Source organism: Lepidochelys kempii, chromosome 7, assembly GCF_965140265.1.
Source record: "Lepidochelys kempii isolate rLepKem1 chromosome 7, rLepKem1.hap2, whole genome shotgun sequence".
Lineage (NCBI taxonomy): Eukaryota > Metazoa > Chordata > Testudines > Cheloniidae > Lepidochelys > Lepidochelys kempii.
In genome coordinates this window covers 27,361,517-27,380,155 of record NC_133262.1, presented here as the reverse complement: position 1 = coordinate 27,380,155, position 18,639 = coordinate 27,361,517, and the positions used below count along the sequence as shown (strand labels likewise).

At 37.9% G+C, this 18,639-nt stretch overlaps 1 protein-coding gene across 8 annotated transcripts in view; it reads left to right on the top strand.

Moving 5' to 3' along the window:
* The window catches only part of CACNA2D3 (calcium voltage-gated channel auxiliary subunit alpha2delta 3), a 735,544-nt gene that overhangs the window by 581,750 nt on the left and 135,155 nt on the right, over nt 1-18,639 (top strand). For all 8 annotated transcript variants that reach the window (XR_012159822.1, XM_073351526.1, XM_073351529.1 and 5 more), the window contains 9 exons: nt 14-85; nt 336-397; nt 1,766-1,833; nt 4,393-4,438; nt 4,595-4,692; nt 5,937-6,030; nt 8,464-8,559; nt 12,436-12,557; nt 12,932-13,012. Coding sequence is in view for 7 of the 8 variants with exons in the window: in XM_073351526.1 (XP_073207627.1) it covers nt 14-85; nt 336-397; nt 1,766-1,833; nt 4,393-4,438; nt 4,595-4,692; nt 5,937-6,030; nt 8,464-8,559; nt 12,436-12,557; nt 12,932-13,012 (739 nt within the window). In the remaining variant the exon portion in view is untranslated. The remainder of the gene's footprint in view (nt 1-13; nt 86-335; nt 398-1,765; nt 1,834-4,392; nt 4,439-4,594; nt 4,693-5,936; nt 6,031-8,463; nt 8,560-12,435; nt 12,558-12,931; nt 13,013-18,639) is intronic.

Below are 18,639 nucleotides of genomic sequence, written 5' to 3'. Positions count from 1 at the left end.
TTTCTCATTTCAGCTTCGAAATGCAATGGTGAATCGGAAAACAGGGAAATTTTCTATGGAGGTGAAGAAGACAGTGGACAAAGGGGTACAATGTATAAAATGCTCTTCCTGCTAAATGTAAAGCAAACAGATGTTGAAATGATCGTTGAAGATTATTTGGAATAGATATGTTTCACTAAGATTATTTTTCTCTTGCCTTTAATAATCCTGAGCCACGCATGTACCTTTTATGTCATTATTAACCTTATCACAAACTAACCATTTACTCTTTTACAAATTTCTCATAGCAAACTAACCTTATTTTCTTTTCTCTGACTTTCTTGTTCTGAATCTAGAAACGGGTATTGGTGATGACAAATGACTACTATTATACAGACATCAGGGGTACTCCTTTCAGGTAGAGCTGACCATAATAAATGGACATTTCATCAGACTCATTGTACTTGCATTTGTACAAAGCTTGTGAGCTTATTAAAAGAGCACCAGCAGGAGTTCACAATGAAATATTCCTGGACAATGCTGAAAATAGCAAAGAAAAGAGGCTTTCCAGCATTCCTTTCAGCTTTTCCGTGGATGGAAAGTTTGTGCAACCTCACATAGGCAAACTCACTGTGTTTGTCATGGCTTACGTTTCACTAAAAAAATATTCAGTTGAGGTTTACATTGAACAAGAGGTTTTTGCAAGTACTCAGAGAGCTATAAATACTATAATCCATTTAACTAACTACATATTGAGCCCCATTTTGATTTTTTTTTCCACAACAAAAATGCAATATAAATGGAGGTAGTATTTCACTTCCAATTTGAGGTTTTTATATTTTGTTTCCCTGAACTATCTTCAGTGTATTTGTACAACTAAAACTGAATAAGTCAGCCATATTATTTTGGCCTGGGTTTTAACAAAAATGGCAAGAAATCACTAACTGAATGCCCAACATTGAATTAGAAATAATGCATTAATAAAAGTATATTTACGGTAGCCTGTGTTCAAAGAGGGAAGCTGGTAATTGCAGAACTCTACTGAAATATTCCTGTGAACCTAGCCACCCTCCTAGCACATATGACTGTCAGAAGGCATCCTGCATTGCAGCTGCATGAGTTCACTAAAAAGTGGGAGGGACTTTTAGGGTCGCCTCCCATACATGAGCAACCCAGTGCAGGGTGATGATTTCCTTTTTAAAAAAACAAACAAAAAAACCCCAACAGATTACTTAATTTTTGAAAAACTTTAAGTGGAGCTAAATAACGTCAATGAAAAAAATATATAAACAGGTGAAAAATGTGAGCAACAGAAAAATTACATTGAGAATTTCTTCCTGACACCGTTATCATGTTCTGATATTTCTTTCCTTTCACCATCTCCATTGGCTTACAAACTTTGTAAAATTTCTCAATAGCTGAGCCTGATTTGCAATGGAGAAGACAACTCTTTACAAGCCTGTGTGGGCAAGTTCAGTATTTGGATGAAGAATGAGCATGCTGGGTGAATAGTTGTGTACTTAGAGTGACTTGTTTTTTAGTTTGCCAAAGAGTGAATGGTTTGCTGCACCTCTAAGCATACATAAATACAACCAATTGTTGCTGGCATATCAAACCCCAAATGGCATTCAAGTAGGTAGTTGAACAATAAATATAATCAGTGGGGTTTTGTTTTTTAAAATATGCATAGTACATTAACTAGAATTGTTAGCAAGGCAAAATAGCTCTCAGTCTCTGCTATTATTTGTGCCACAGATTTCAAGGTCTGCTTTATTTCTCTGCACAGTTTAGGTGTGTCTCTCTCTAGAGGACATGGCAAATATTTCTTCAGAGGGAACGTAACTATAGAAGAAGGTAAGATACCATCTACCTTCTCGTGATGCCTGCACAATAGTTTTATTGTTGATCTTTAGTGGGCCTAAAGCTTGTGCATCTCTCACATGGTTTTTCTGCAGATTCCCTAGCGGGATTAGATTATTTATGATATTCCTGACATTTAAGCATTTTAATATGACATGTAGTCAGAATGTGCTTACGGATCTTCTTTTCTGGAAGCCTCCCATGCTGAAGAATCACTCAAAGGCTCGTGTTTGTTGTTAATAATCCTTATAGAAGAAACGTCGTGCTAATTTCTTAATCAGTATATTGGATACATTTAAAGTAGTATTTTGCTATGCACAGACTACAGTATAGTAAGCCTTATCACCACACAATTTAGAGCAAGTCTATGTTAATCAACTTAGAACTAGGTCTAGAGCTGAGCGCTTTTGGTTTTGATTTTTTTTGCTTTTTATTAGCAAAACTAAAAGAAAAAAAACACTTCTTCTTTCTAGAGTTTTAATTTTTGGTAAATTCATTAGTGAAATGGATGAAAGAATTAAAATGGTGATCAAAGAGCTTTCCAAGAAGGAGAGGTTGGGTGAATAGAGGCAGCTGTGTGGGGATGAGGTCAGGCATGGAAGTGTGTGGACCTGTATGGAATACAGTATGAGAGGGTCTTAGGAAAGGGAAATCAGGAAAATGAAGGAACAGCAATAATGGAGGGAGCTAGGTAGGCAGAAGGATCCCCAGGAGCTGGTAGGTGGCTACCAACATATAATGGCTATAACTGTATGCTGGCCATTTACAACGGAGGAGCTTTGTGCTGAGAGAGTGAGGAGAGAAGTTGTAGTGGTAGCTCCAAATAATCAGCATTGTGTGAAAAGGGGGTTAAAAAGGGAATGCTTGCTGCTTGTGGTTAAGGCCTGAGGAAAAACACTGAGAAGATCTGGGTTCAATTCCCAGGCCTGCCACAGACTTTTTCTGAGACCCCCAGACAAGTCAGTTCATGTTTGTGGATCTTAGTTCCCTACCTCACAGAGTTGTTGTGAAAGTAAGTAAGTACATTAATGTTTGTGAGGGGACTATATAAATACCTAGAAAGAAAGGTAGCATGGTGTGAGCCTTGTAAGTCTTTATGCTCTGAGCTGGTCCCAACACGCCTCTGACCTATCTTCCTTCATCCAGTCCCACATCTTGGCCTGTGTGTCTGACATTTGCTCTTGGATGTCTCATCATCACCTTAAGCTTTAACATAGCCACAACCAAACTCTACTCTCCCAAACCCTCTCCACTTTTCTGACTGTATCCCTCTGGACAATATTGCCATCTGCCCAATCACTAAGGACCACAATTTTGAATCCTACATCTGCTGTCACATCAGATTCAAGCTGTTTGTCACCACTTTCAAAGCTCTGTATAACTCTTTCCCTCCCTACTTACTCAAGCTTTTCTCACTTTGCATCACAATTTTGCCCCCTTCGCTTAGCTAATGTTCCTACCCTCATCGGTCTTTGTCAGCTTCTCACATAAACTGCATGCCCCCTTTTTTGTATTTTACCTTATTAATGTCATGAACTTCCTGAGCTCATTGCCAGGCCCTTACCATATGCACAGTTAAGCCCCTCTTAAAGATCCACTTCTGCCATGCTACCTACAGTTCATATTGTTTACATGTGTATTAAGTAAAAAAAGAAAGGAACAAAAAAGTCAGTTTCTGGTTCCCTCTAATCAAATTCTTTCTTTCTTTCTAAAATGACTGATGCTACCATCAGCATAATACATAGTAATAATAAATTATTGCCTGAATGTTGAAAACTTGGACCTTAAGTTGGACCTGCAGAGCATATGTACTCACGTGTAATTGCATTCATAAACCCCACATTTGTGCCCATGGTTACTTATGTACTTACATCTTCATAGGTAAGACCCAGAGTCCACATTATGAAAATTTAGCCCATTTTGCTTTATCCCATGGGACCAACATGCCTACATTTACTGATATGAGATTAAGAGTTTTAAAACTTCCAAAATTCAAATTTATGGTTCTATATAACTAATAATACAGTACTGATTTACAGGCATCTCCATGAAGTGTTAATAACAATAGACTCCTTCCAGATTATTCTGTAAATTCCTATTCATATTCATGAGACCATAGCATCCTTTTGTTTAAAAAATACTATCATTTCTGAAAAAAAAAGTTCTTCCTTGCAACTCTAGATTATGATGTAACATAAAGGGCTTTATTAAAATAACGAGAGCAAGTGAATTCAAAGTTGTCTGGTACTTTACCTTAATGCAGCTCTTTTTGCTCAGATCTTCTTCGGATCGCTAAACATATCATATGAGCTTAAATATCTGGGCACAAACAAATGATTTTATTCCTGGCATTTCATCCTTAATGCTCATTTACTTGGCTCTTGCCAGTTTGTCAGACCCTGAAGTGTATGTGAACATAGTTTACTGTGATTTATTATGCTGTGGTAATAATACTTCTTCCAAGAAGGAAGAGGGTATGCAATGAAGTATATGTAAATATCCATCTGTTACCTAGACTGCTTCCTATATAACATGTTATTATTCCTGTTTCAGGTTTGCATGATTTAGAACACCCTGATGTATCTTTGGCAGATGAATGGTAAGTCTTAAACAAAGCATGAAATCGGTGCTTTTTACCCTTCTTTGTTTAATATTGTTTGTGCTTACTGTGCCCAACTCTTCACATTCAAAGACAAAGAGAGATCATGCTTATAAATATTTACATTGCAGTATTTTGGCAACATTATGTTCTCAGGTCATATTGCAACACTGACTTACATCCTGAACACCATCAAATGACTCAGCTAGGAGCTATTAAACTCTACCTCACAGGAAAAGAGCCATTGCTTCAATGTGAGTATGTTAAATATTTTTATACTGATAAATTTCATAAATGTTCTCTTATCTAAACAATGATTGTATTTAAACTTTACATAATAAAATGCGAATTAGTTGAATTGCTAATATGGTTAGACAGGTATGATTAACTGACATCATCTTGCAAATTCCATATCTACTTGAGAGTATAAGACAATCTATTGGTTTAGTACTTACATGTACTGATACCCAGATATTTTACCATATATAGTATTGAAAATCCAAACACTGAATTTCCAGTTCACACTAGGCAGTCATGCTATCTTGTGTCATGGTCTCCTCAGATCTTATTAATTAAGGATAGGGGGCTGAGAGAGTACTTGGACGAAACTTCTAGAGAAAACACCGCATGCTTCAGGAAGTGGTGATGGTGAACTTTTAGGGAGGTGGCACTCTTCCCGAAGAGTTAGAAGAGCGCCAGTACTCCAGTCCAGTAGAAGAGGCAGGTTGTCCTTTAGATGAAATGTAAACCTGAGACCTGGAACTTTCATGATCATTGATCAACACACACAGTAAAATGACACAGAGCTGGGTTTAAGTAGCAGGCTGCAACTTTATTAATTTAATATTGGGGAAGGGCTCTCTCTGTCCTGTTTCCTTTGTTCCAGGCATTTAAGTGGGTCCAATGAAAGGTTACAGGACTCCTACCATAAAACTCATAAATCCCTCTCCCCGGCAAGGGAGACAGAGGATACCAACTGAGGGACCTTGATCTGCAAAGATTTCAGGTCTCCCCTTTTTCCATAGGCCCGCGGTCCACCAACAAAATCCCAGGAGTTTTACTTCTGGGAGCAGACCCTTTCGTTTGATTTGGGTGGGTCATTTTAATATACCGGATAGCTTGTTTTGCAAAACATTGTGCATTAATCTGGGCTCCTGCACAAATACCAACATGAGAAATTGCATTGTTTTACCTAAACGCCCATGTCACTTCCTCATCTAACATTGCTGCTGGTGCCATTGTAAAGGCTGCCAGTTTCACACGAGCACAAAGCATGAGGAGAATTTTGGTGATGGTTGAAGTAAAGTAGTTTACACCTTTACATATTTAGCTTGTAATTCTGTGAAGAGCCCATTTGCTTAAAGTAGATGAAATATAGGTTGAATATAAATAATTAATACTATTTATGTGTGGTTCACCTAATAAAATATTTTGATTTGACTTTTTTTCACCACACATATAATCTATTTTTTGCTATTTATTTAATATATTTTCATAGGTGATAAAGAATTGATACAAGAAGTTCTGTTTGATGCAGTGGTGAGTGCACCAATAGAAGCTTATTGGACCAGTTTAGCTCTAAATAAATCAGAGTAAGTAAATAAATACATATGCACATTTTAGTATAATAATAAAGTATACACTAGCACATGCAGTGAAATATGATTATGAAATATTATTGAAAAACACCTTAACAATTTAAGAACCTTTTACCCAGATACGGTGGAGATGAGTGTGTTATAAATACCTATGTAGTTGGGCTGATCAGATGATGAAAAATTGTGGGTGATTGTGGTTTTTGAGGTTGCACGATCTTTAACAATACAGAATAACACATGAAACTAGCAAACAAAGTAGGAAATGAAAATACAACACAGTATTTGGAATTATTCTCTAAGAAATTAATGAAAATTTTCTAAAAATGAATATATCTCTGAAATTTGTAATTTGTTCGAGAGCAGGTTATGTACATAAAACAGTGAAATTAATAACATAAATTATTCATTGCACATTATTCACTCTGACTTTCTAGACATAAGTCTTGGATATGAAAGTGTATAGATTTTAAAATTTTTAAAACCAGATTGGAACTAAATGCTCTACTGTACAGTGCATTCGCTATTCCTTTATTTGAGCTTTTACACTACATACAATATACTTAAGCTATAGTATTATGCAGAGAAATGTGATATATATTGGGGAAATAGGTAATTCGATTAGCAAAGCCTATGTGAGCTATAATTGTAGAAAGGGAATTCTGGAGACTATCCAGATGAGATTTGGTTAAGTTTGTACAATTTTCTGTGTTGTATGAAAAGGCCTGTTATTGTAAAGCCACATATAATACAGTGAGGTAATTAGTTGAGGTTGGTTTGTAATTACTAGGATTGTGATTTTTCCATCTCCGTCTTTAGGAAACTGTGGGTGAAAAGAGAAAATACCATGGAAATATAAGTTTTGTTCTGTTTAAGTCAAATGTTAAAAAAAGATTTAAAATTTAGTTTAAAAATACACATCAAAAATCCAGCCTGAAAAAGTGTTTTAATTATTCTACCTATAAAATTAATTGTGCTTATATTGTGCACTGAACTGATAACCAACTGGGGTTAGCCAGTCTACTCTTGAGAGATAAGAAATGATGTTCTATGATGGCCACTTGTGTTAATATACCCTAAGCTTTGAGGGTAAAATTCGCACAGCAGAATAAGGTCTTCTGAATCCTCCAACACAATGGAACTACAGCTATTTCACTCCGTGCGTGGAAGGCAACTTCAGAGGGCATGTACAGGGAGACTCCTATACACCTTTTATATCTGCTCTGCCACTACAGACACAGTTCATTGAGGAGGAATAGGGGATTGGACGCTGGCGGTAGGAGGGCCAAAGGTGTAGTTGGTTTTGTGATAATGTGAACCCAGTGCCTACAAATCCTCAGAGATGATCGTAGAACTGGAAGGGACCTTGATAGGTCATCTTGTCCAGTCCCCTGTGCTCATGGCAGGACTAAGTATTATCTAGAACATCCCTGGCAGGTGTTCGATTAACCTGTTCATAAAAATCTCCAATCATGATGATTCCACAGCCTCCCTAGGCAATTTATTCCAGTGCTTAACCACTCTGACACCTAGGAAGTTTTTCCTAATGTCCAAGCTAAACCGCTCTTGCTGCAATGTAAGCCCATTGCTTCTTGTCCTGTCCTCAGAGGTTAAGGAGAATATTATTTCTCCCTCCTCCTTGTAACAACGTTTTATGTACTTGAAAACTGGGATCCACTGGATATGCCCTTCCAGTTTGTACCACTGATAAATACTCTCTGGGAATAGTTTTCCAACCAGTTATGCACCCACTTTATAGTAGCTCCATTAGGTTGTATTTCTAGTTTTTTTATGAAAAGGTCATGTGAGAAAGTATCGAAAGTCTTACTAAAGTCAAGATATACCACATCTACCACTTCCCCACTATCCATAAGGCTTATTACTCTGTCAAAGAAAGCTATTAGGTTGGTTTGACATGATTTGTTCTTGTCAAATCCATGCTGACTATTACTTATCACTTTATTATCTTTTAGGTGTTTGCAAATTAATTGCTTAATTATTTGCTCGATTATTATCTTTCTGGGCACTGAAGTTAAGCTGACTGGTCTGTAATTCTCTGGGCTGACCTTATGTCCCTTTTTTATAGTTGGGCACTATATTTGAGGCAGTGGGTGAGCAGGGTTTGTAGTCCCTATCTCAGCCAAGGATCAGGATGAGTGACCATGAGGAGCTATGCTGCTAGTTACCCACTCCCGTTCTTCCCCCAGTCTTCAGGTAATTCCACCACACAAATCCATCTTGAAGAAACAGATTTCATGCAGCGGCCAAATAACTTTTCAAACTGTGTGTGTGTTTTATCTTAACAAAAATGAACATATCTTTCAATAAATTCAAAAATAAGAGGAATGAGATCAAAAATTCTCTTTCACTAGCTCTATCTATTTACTGTTTGGAAATGTTTATCTTTGCTTGTGTGCTGCTCTATTTCAGAAATTCTGACAAGGGAGTGGAAGTTGCCTTTCTTGGAACCCGGACGGGTCTATCTCGTATCAACCTGTTTGTGGGACCAGAGCAACTTACTAATCAGTAAGTCACATGACTGTGCTGAAGGAGCAGATGGGTAGGCAAGAAAATTTTTAGGAAATATGCTCTTTTTTTCTTCCCCAAAGTTTCACACTGGCAAAGCTGAATACATAGAATAAACAAGAACAGTTCTTGTAGTCTTCTTTAGATTTTTCTGTAACTTTTGAAACTAGTGTAATATTTTTCACCTGCATATCAGCTATAATAGGGGCCTTTTTTCAGTCCATATGTTTGCTTTTTTCCACCCTCCTGGAGTTAGAAATCACATCCTGATTATTCAGTGCAAAACTAAGATGATACTGGAGCTGCAGAAGATGGAGGAAATCATGCAATTTTTTCTTAAGCCCACTCCAAAACAAATGTCTTTAGGTGTTTCCAGCAGTTATTCATCCCAGTTGTGGAATTCCCTCAACTGAAGGTCTGTAACACTTAGTGTGCTGATATTGCTAAATCAAAACTTTAATTTTGCTTATTCTGTAATGCCTTTGGCTCACAAAATGTTAGATATGCATTATGTCATTTGTAACATACGGAAGGATACTTCAGTTTGAAGGGTTGTATATAGGTTGAGCACTGTCTCTTATCACAGTCTACCGTGAGATACTTGCACAGAGGATTGCTATGGCTTTAAAGTATAATCTATGCCATTCAACCATGCTCTTCAAGTATTTTATAAAGTTAAATTTGGAAGAGAAAAAAAGCCACACAAAAATATTTTTTAAAATGTAATCACAATGCTCATTTTAAAATTCCTTAATACTGAATATTGCATAGTGTAGAAAGGAAAATAATTCTTCACCAATTATATTAAGCTTAGATAATATAGACAATAGGATCATGTTGAATATTATGGGAAACAGTTTATCTGTATATATTGGACTTTTTTTCTAAATAACTTAGTGTCAGTGTGATTGTTTTATACTTTGAGTAAGTGGAAAACTTAGTAAGTATGAGTAATATGAATGTTTGGGGTGAGGCAGTGTTGTTTAGAGATTAGTGCAGGGTTGTCAGGAAATGTTTGCTCTATGCCCATCTTTGCATTGGCTTGCTGCATGACTTTAGGCAAGATACTTACACGCTGTGTGCATCAGTTTGCCATCTGTTTAAAATGGGGAAATATAATATATCCCCAATGAGATTCTTTGAAGAAAGCTGCCATAAAAGGGTCCAACACATATTAAAGTCAGTGGGAGTCCTTTCGTTTACTAGTGTAAGTTGGATCAGGCCCCAAGGCCCAAAGCCATAAAGGGACTTAGGGTGTTGCAATACTGAGGTTGCAGCACCTAACTTTTAGGTGCCTAGTCACCGAGTGGAATCCACAGACCCTAGGTTAGGCACCCAGGCTTCCTATATAATGAATGGGGAGTGTTAGGCACCTAAGAAATGGATTTACCAAAGCTGGCACACTAGGCAGGGAGCTGCCTTAAATACCCAATATCACATGCCAAGAAGAGGGGTAAGTACTAAGCCATGCCCCTCTCAAGGAGTTAGGTGCTACGTCTGGGCTGGGGGAAGGTGCCTGTCTCTACTTGGGATCCACAGCCATAAACCCTGTCCCGGAGTCAGTCACCTAAACTGTTTCTTGCCAGAATGGTGGCAGCACATCCAAACTGTTCCCAAAATGGCCTGGTGGAGGAAGAGGTGAAGAGGAGAGGGAGCAGTCTCTCCTACAATATTTAGCTCACTGGACTTTGGGATATTCTGGTGTGGCTCTCTCCCATTCTCTCCTCTCTGGAGTGGGCCAGAGAGTGAGTGAGTGACTCCATAGTCCAGTTGTTAGGGCACTCAGCTGAGAGGTGGGAAACCCATGTTCAAATTCCTGCTCATTATCAGGGGTCTTCCATGTCCTGGGTGAGTTCCCTAACAACTGGGCTAGTGCTTATAAAGGAGTTCTCTTTTCCTCCCTAGCTGTTTTGTGTGTAGTTAGGCTTGCTCTGAGCATACCTACTGGATTGGGCTCTCCAGGCAAGCAAAGTGGGACAATGTCTAGTTTTACCTGGTCTGAGGATCTTTGCTGGACCTTCGGCATAAGATAGGTACTGGCCAGGACTGAGGCAACAGTGCATATGCCCAGAGGCAGAAATGTAGGCCCCTCAAGGACTTAAACAGTGGAAATTTAGGTCCTAAGGGGACCTAAACGAGGAGTTGGCACCTAAGTTATTTTGGGGATCTGGGCATAAGTGCAAAGATGTTATAGCAACATGATAGTATGTTTACACCATGTACATATAAGAGAGAGAGATAAATTCAGACAGAAACTTGAGAGGTTAGCTGTACACAATAGATTAATTCCCACAGTTAGCATGAGACAGAAGTTGGTGTTTTAGAGCTTAGATTTTATCAAGTAAAACCACACAGAATTATCTAGTAAAAGTCAACTTTCTAGCTATCTACTCATATAGTTCTATTCTAATCCTGTACAATAACCACAGTGATGAAAGAAAAAACCCCTCAGTCCATAACTTTGACATACATTTGTATTTACTTAGAGTCCAGTCCTGTTCCCTCTGAAGTCCATGGCAAAACTCCTGTTGACTTCAGCAGCAGCAGGAAAATGCCCTTAATTTTTACCGATTTGAATACATGTCATATTATTTGGAAATCATGTTGACAGTATAACTGTTTTTTATGCTTCAATCAGCATCTGCAATCAATGTCAGTCCTTTTATGAGAGCCAATAATATTTAATGTAATTCTGTGAAAATCAATATTAGAGCAATGTTCAGCATTGTGTAGGAAGAGATACTTGTCTTCTCTTATGGTTAAATATTCCTCACCATTAAACTGCAAAGACAACAGTGGAAATCACTTAAAAAGCTGGATCATTGGTGTGTGAAAAGGTTTTAAGAAAGAAGGTATTCATTTTGATCTCCCTACGACATCTTTACCCAGGATTTATCTTTCAGGACCTATTTCTAAGGAATTGCAATATGCAAGTGCAAATATGTGTGGAACATACTGATTTCAGTGCCAGAAAATGTTACGCAGCAATTTTTGGACGCATGTGTTGCTTAAAATGGAGCTCTCTTAAAATAAACTTTCTCTAGTTGGTGAAGCTTACTGCAAGAGGCTCTGTGTATTGCAAATGTCAGGTAAACGTGTATGTGTTTTGTGCAAGGTAATCTGGTACTTATACTTATGATAACTAAGGATTTTTGCAAGGTATTTAATCTGAATACACAATATTGTTGTTTGGTGGAAAATATGTTAGCCGGAATCAGTGGACTTGCAGCTTGTGCTGCTAGTGTCCTCATCCAGCACACGGAAAGCAATGAGCATGGAGAAGATAGTTGCATTTTTTCCTCATATGACCCCTCCCTTCTACCTCAGGCACCTTTCCCTGACATCCTGTTTTGGGGAAGGATATAGCTAAGTTCATTATTCACCCCTCCCACTATATCTTCTTGGAAAGAACAGTTATTAATCGTGTTGGCCTAACTCAAGACTTGAACTTGGATTGCTTGAAACAGTTGCCCTCACTCGTTACAACACCTCTTCCACCACACACAGCTAGTTTAAAAAGTAAAACATTATTTGAACAAGTTGCTAGAAAGAAAGGCATCTTTTTAAATTTCTACAGTAGTACAATTTTCCAAAGTACTACTTGATTTTGGCTGAGTTTTTTACCCCTTTTCCCACCCTTCTCAGCTTGTACACAGCAGGGTTGCTACCAAATTTGTTCTCTGAGAAGATACTGCAAGTATATCAAGAATTATTCAGTGATATATTGAATTCTTTTACTGCACAAATGATATAGAAAAGAACCCACATTTTCTTTCCCAAAGATTAAAGATGTTGTTTTGTTTTGATTGCCAAGCTTGAAATGTTTTGGTGATATACAAAAAGCAGCAAATATTTTCTTCTTTCTTCTGTTTCAAGAGACTTCCTGACAGCTGAAGATAAAGAGAATATTTTTAATGCTGATCATTTTCCACTCTGGTACAGAAGAGCCGCTGAGCAGCTACCAGGCAGCTTTGTCTATTCAATCCCATTTAGTAGAGGTCTGTAATTTTGTCATATTTAAATACTGAAGCATGTATAACATTGGGAAGAGCCAACATACGTTGTTATGTTCTGGAGAGGGTATTGAACTGAGTTTCATCTTCTGAAATCTGCACTGAAATTTTCACCAGGTTCACAAATTCTGTAATCAGGCATGGTAGGGAAACTTGCAGTGTCACTGCCTGTGCTGTACCAGGTTTGTGGATAAATAGGGGCTGTAATTGAATGTCAAACCAGCACTTTTCCTGAGCATTAAATTCATATGAAGATTTGGTATTTTTTTCAAACTAAAAATCTACAGCTGAACTTGCTTACACTGCAATATGTTTTGATTTTAATAGCTTTTTTTTTTTTTTTTTTTTACACCTTGTAGAAACAGCAAACAAAAGCAATGTGGTGACAGCTAGTACTGCCATTCAACTTTTAGATGACAGAAAATCTCCAGTGGTTGCAGGTAAAATTGTTTGTTTATATGTATGTCTATATGAAAGCAGTGTGTGAATTCCTTACCTTTTCAGACTGTCTGACTTAGTGGAAATTACATGCAGAAAAAACAATTTGAAAGAAAACATCTCAAGTGCAATTGAATGCCCTAAAGCCTAGGTCTTTGCAGGCCTCCTCTCCCTAAGAGCTTGAGTCTGTGTTCGTTGGGCACCCAAGTCCCCCCCTGTAAACTGCTAGGTTGACATAGCAGTAATAACACAGCAGTAATCAGCAAAGATTATTCAGTACTCATAGGAGCAAATCTTCACAATTATAAACCAGAATGAGTTTCCTTAAGGAAAAACAAATGTAACAAAAATCTCTCAAATATAATATGATTCAACACATTCTTCAGAATTTGGAAAACACTCCCAATAGTGCAAGACTTAAGGAACTCAGTCTATTCAGTTTATCAAAGAGAAGGTTAAGGAGTGACTTGATCACTATCTAGAAGTACCTACATGGGGAGCAGAAATTTGGTAATAGAGGGCTCTTCAGTCTACCAAACAATGGTCTAACAAGATCGAATGGCTGAAAGCTGAAGTCAGACAAATTCAGACTAGAAATAAGGCACAAATTTTTAACAGTGAGGGCAATTAACTATTGGAAAAACTTTCCAAAGGTTGTCATGGATTCTCCATTACTGGAAATTTTAAAATCGAGTTTGGATGTTTTTCTTTTGAAAGATAAGCTTTAGTTCAGCCACAGTTATTGGAAGTGAAGCAGGAATTAATTCAGGTCCCTTGGCTGATGTTATGCTGGAGGTCAGAATGGGTGACCATCATAATGGTTCCTTTGGTCCTTAAAATCTGTGAATATAGGTGAGGAATTCTGCCTCCCCACAAGCATTCTCCCACTCCTACAGGCCCTTACCTGTGCTTTTCAGTTGTCTCTTATTTGGTTAGAGTTCAAATTAATTTAAAAAATTGGTTCTTTTGGAAATTTCTCTCCAGTATCTGAAATTTTTCAGAAGTCTTTTACTAACAAATGCCTGGTATGTTACCATTCACACATTCAATATCGTTAAACTTCATTGCCAGCCACCTTCTAATCTACAATTCAAGAAATTAGGTTGTAAGTAAGCAAAGTTATCAACAATTGTTTTTTCCTATCTTTACCATTCTAGTCATAATATTCCTTTTCTCAAATGGCCACTATTTCCCGTCATTTACAAAAGATCTGATACTATCCGATGGGATAGATACTACTAATACACTCAATAAAGGTGACCACTACTTTACTAACTGAGGAGGTGTTTCTTGTAAAGATGGCTACCATTTCTGAAAGCACAGGCTGCCTACTAGAACCTGACCCCCATTCACTAGACCACTTCTGCTGCTATATTTCTCAAGCTTCAAATCTGCCAGTGTGGGACATCAGTGTGTGGAAAATTGATGGAAATTGGAACACCTGTACTTTGTTGTATGTTGCACCATTATTGCCAGCTTAAATGGTTTTCCACTATAAATCCTGTTTTAACAGTATTTTCACACTATCAATTAAATACACCAGTTTCTTTAAAAAAAAAAAAAAAACTTGGAAAACAGGAATTCTAAGTCCACTGCATGGGTCATTAGCAGCATTTGAATCCAGCTTCTTCATATCCCAAGCCCAAGTCTCTATCACTTAAGTGTCTGAAGTAACTTCTGCTTTTCTGTGGAGCAGCCTCTAAAGGGGAAAACAACACTCATTTTTCCAGTGGGCAACACAGCAAAACACAGTGTTTTATTCCAATCTTTGGAAGAGGAGTGTGGTCTAGTGGTTACAACCAGCGTGTACCCAAGCACGTAAATTTGGCAGGTTCTTTCTTAGAGGCGGTGTGGCTGAGTTGAGAGGTTGTGATTGTCATATTAAAGATCTAGGCTCTGTTCCCAGCTCTGCTAGAAGTGACTTATGCATACTTTCGATTACCTCCTTTGTAAAATGGGGTGGCTGGTATTTGACTGCCTTCTAAGGAAGGCATATAAGGCATTAAGTGCTGTTAAGTGCACACAAATATAAGCATCAATGTTTTTAAGAGCTGGGATTTTAATTTTTGATGGGGATCTCTTCCTTCTTTCTCTCCCCACCAACTGGGAGTCTGATTCAACTGATATGCAGTCTATTTGAGAGCTATACTTGTTATGTCAAAGTGAGGTTGCCCCTTGGCAAGATGGTCACCTCTTGGTTCTTGTTTCCAATGGAACTGAAGAAATATATTGTTGTTGGGAAGAGGGCTGCTGTCTATGCTGTGAACCTCATCTCAGTCAAAGAGTAGCATCAGGGGTTCCCAGGTGAGAGAACTTTTGAAATCCAGTGTTAGGGTGCTTTCTGGCCTCTGTTTTATACTCTGCAGCTTTCATGGAGGCTCTTCCACCCTGAGGAATTGTGGCTGGCCCAGCAGAGCAGATGTGGCCATACACAAGCTGACCTCACCACAGGAATGCAGGAACCATTGAGCTGGAGTCGGGGAGGGTAGAAATAAAACTAATTTCCCTCCACTTCTCACACACACACACACACACACACTCACACACAATTAGCCCGCCGTGCCCCTCTCTATGCCTTTGGCTCTCTTTCCTGTCCCACTGGAGGGAAAGTTAGGGGGGCATACTACCCCAAACCACTCTATATTTATCATATTAAGGTAAGTCAGGAAATTCCATAAACAAACAAAAAATAGTTTAAGTGGGATTCAAGCTGGTTAAATGAGTCTTATCCCCAGCACGCAAATCCCTGAAAAATAAGGGTATGCCAAATAATGGGACACCTATCAACTATTCTCTAAAGCTCAGCATATCCCCACTGATAAAACAGATTCCACAAGGTCACAGGAAAAGTGCCCTTCTGCCCCCAGTTGATGAGAAGATACACAAACCATTGTTCTCCCTCACAGCATAACAGAAAATCTTAATTATAAATTCATCATTCTCTTATAAAAACATACGAGAACAATTAATTTGTGCAAAAATGTCAACGTGGATAATGGTTAATGTTGCTGCAGATATAACTACGGATTTTCATTGTACTATGAGGGATACTGATATGTTATGTATAATGTGTTCCTTTATTAGTTGGAGACAAAATGAAGTTCCTTATCAAAGTCCAAAGTCTATCTCCATCAGTGCAAATGTGCTGGGTGGGCTTAAGGGCATAATTAACAGGTGTCCTATATCATGACATTTCTTGCACTTTAGGATTTGCTTTGGGGATATGTCACACATAACCACCTTTAATCCCTTTTCAACAAATCATGTAACAATAGTTTTATGTAGGCCATGAAACAGCCAAGAGATCTGAGTTTGGTTCCCTTTTCTCTGTTCTGCATTTGAACTGGCAATTTGAACAGGGAAATAATTCTAGTTCCAGATTTTCAAAATAACTGTGCACCCAACAGGTTTCCATCTAGGCACCTACATTAAAGACCTAGTCTTCAAAAGTGTTCAGTACCTGATTGTTTTCAGTGGGAGCTGCTGGGCCCTGAGATGTTTTGAAAATCTGGCCACTGCATTTAGGTGCCTATATAGGAGCTGAGCTCTTTTAGAAAAATCTGCCACCAATTTTGTATGCTTTAAAAAATCTGGCCACTAGATTGTATAAGATCAATTCTTCCTGCTTCAGTCACTCACTCACTCACTCACTCACTCAGTTTTTCCCTGCATCTTCAGCAACTACTTTGCTTAGAGGTAGCCATCAGACAATAACAGATGTTCAGAGAGACAACAATTATATGCATTATTCTATTTATACTTCAGCTGCAGAGCATAAATGGGCATTATCAATTCCATTTTTTCCATGGAACAAGTTACAGTACAACTTTTTAGATCTCACTGAACTAAGGTATTCTACTTATTGTAAAAATAAAAAGGTGGGAAGTGGAGAAGTGGTGGGCAACTAGAAGTTCTGGTTTCACTGTACAACTTACTTAGGGATTTGCAAAGGATTATGAGTAATATGTTCAAAAGCACCTGTGAGACTTAAACTCCTAAGTGCCTACGATCCAGATTTGTAAAGGCATTTAGGCAGTGGTATGACAGTGCTGCAACCCCTATCTGACTGTTTTAATTTCATTTCATTTTCAAAAGTGACTTAGGTTCCTAAGTCCCATTGACTTTCAATGAGACTTTGACTCCGAAATCAGCTTGGTGTTGCTGCGCTGAGCAGAGCAATGCCTAAATACCTTTAAAAATCTGGTCCTAAGTCAGGTTCCAAGTCACTTTTGAAAATGGGATTTGGGCTCCTAAGTCATTTATGGTAATATTTTCAAAAGAATTTATATGTAAAATCTAAATTCTGCCAAAACCACACTTTCTATTTTATGAAATAAATATTCCTGATTCCTATTAAGTCAATAGATTACAGCACACTAGCAACTGAGATACTCCTTTGGCATAAAATCACTGTCTTCACCACAGAGGTATTGGCTGAAAATAAAACTACACCAGAACATTTTTCTTTGCAGAACACCCTAAAATAGTAAGTCTTTTTTATAAACAAAAAATATATGAATATTAAAGAGGAGCCTCATTTATACCTAACCATGGGGGAGAAACAAAATTCCTGCTACTCTCTATCCAATCCTCTCTGTTTTCTTTCAGAGGAACAGCCGTGTTAGTCTGTATTCGCAAAAAGAAAAGGAGGACTTGTGGCACCTTAGAGACTAACCAATTTATTTGAGCATGAGCTTTCGTGAGCTACAGCTCACTTCATCAGATGAAGTGAGCTGTAGCTCACGAAAGCTCATGCTCAAATAAATTGGTTAGTCTCTAAGGTGCCACAAGTCCTCCTTTTCTGTTTTCTTTGTATTTCTTTCTCTTTTTGTTTTCCTCTTTTGTAGAAGAGCATCACTGATAATAGGCCCCTTATCTATGCTAACTTATCTAGTTCTGTGCTAACAGAAATGCTTATTACAAATGGAGGAAGCATAATCCAATAATAATGGCAGGAGATCTTCAAAATCAATGAGTTTGTAGAGTTAGAATGGTTGGCAACACTGCCACACAGAATTTGAGTCCTGCTGCTGCTTTACCATCTGTACCCCCTCTGTCAGTCCAAAGTGAGAATGCTGGAGAAAAGCATGAGATGCTTTTTAAATTCCTCTCACTCCAGCTAGCAAACTAGGACTTTATCAACTTAAATAAATGCAGATTTGAGTTAGGCATGTCTGTATGTGTATCTATAAATATACACAAATATATTTATTGTGTTTGTGTACAATCTGAAAGCTTAATTTATTTGCTGCAGAGATATGGATAATAAGCCTGAAAAATGTGTATATGACGTGTAGTTAAAATGCAGTTATGTTCACAAGAGAGATGTCTTAGTGTTCCGCATTATGTTCCCTCAGTGATTTCTATATCGAATTTACATTTAAAAAGTATATTTTTTAAATTGCTCGTGCTGCAAGGTCAACCTGCGGGGTTTTGTTGTTGTTTTTATTCTAGCAAGATCAGGGTACTTTGGATGGGAATTTTATTTTTGGTGGCAACGCTGCTGATTAAGAATGACACAGGTTAGGACTGAGCTTCTCTTCTGCAGCTTGTGTGAAAGGCAGCAACAATGTGATCTTATGGTGAACTAACACAAATTGGACCATTGTATTCTTGTATTATTCTCTGC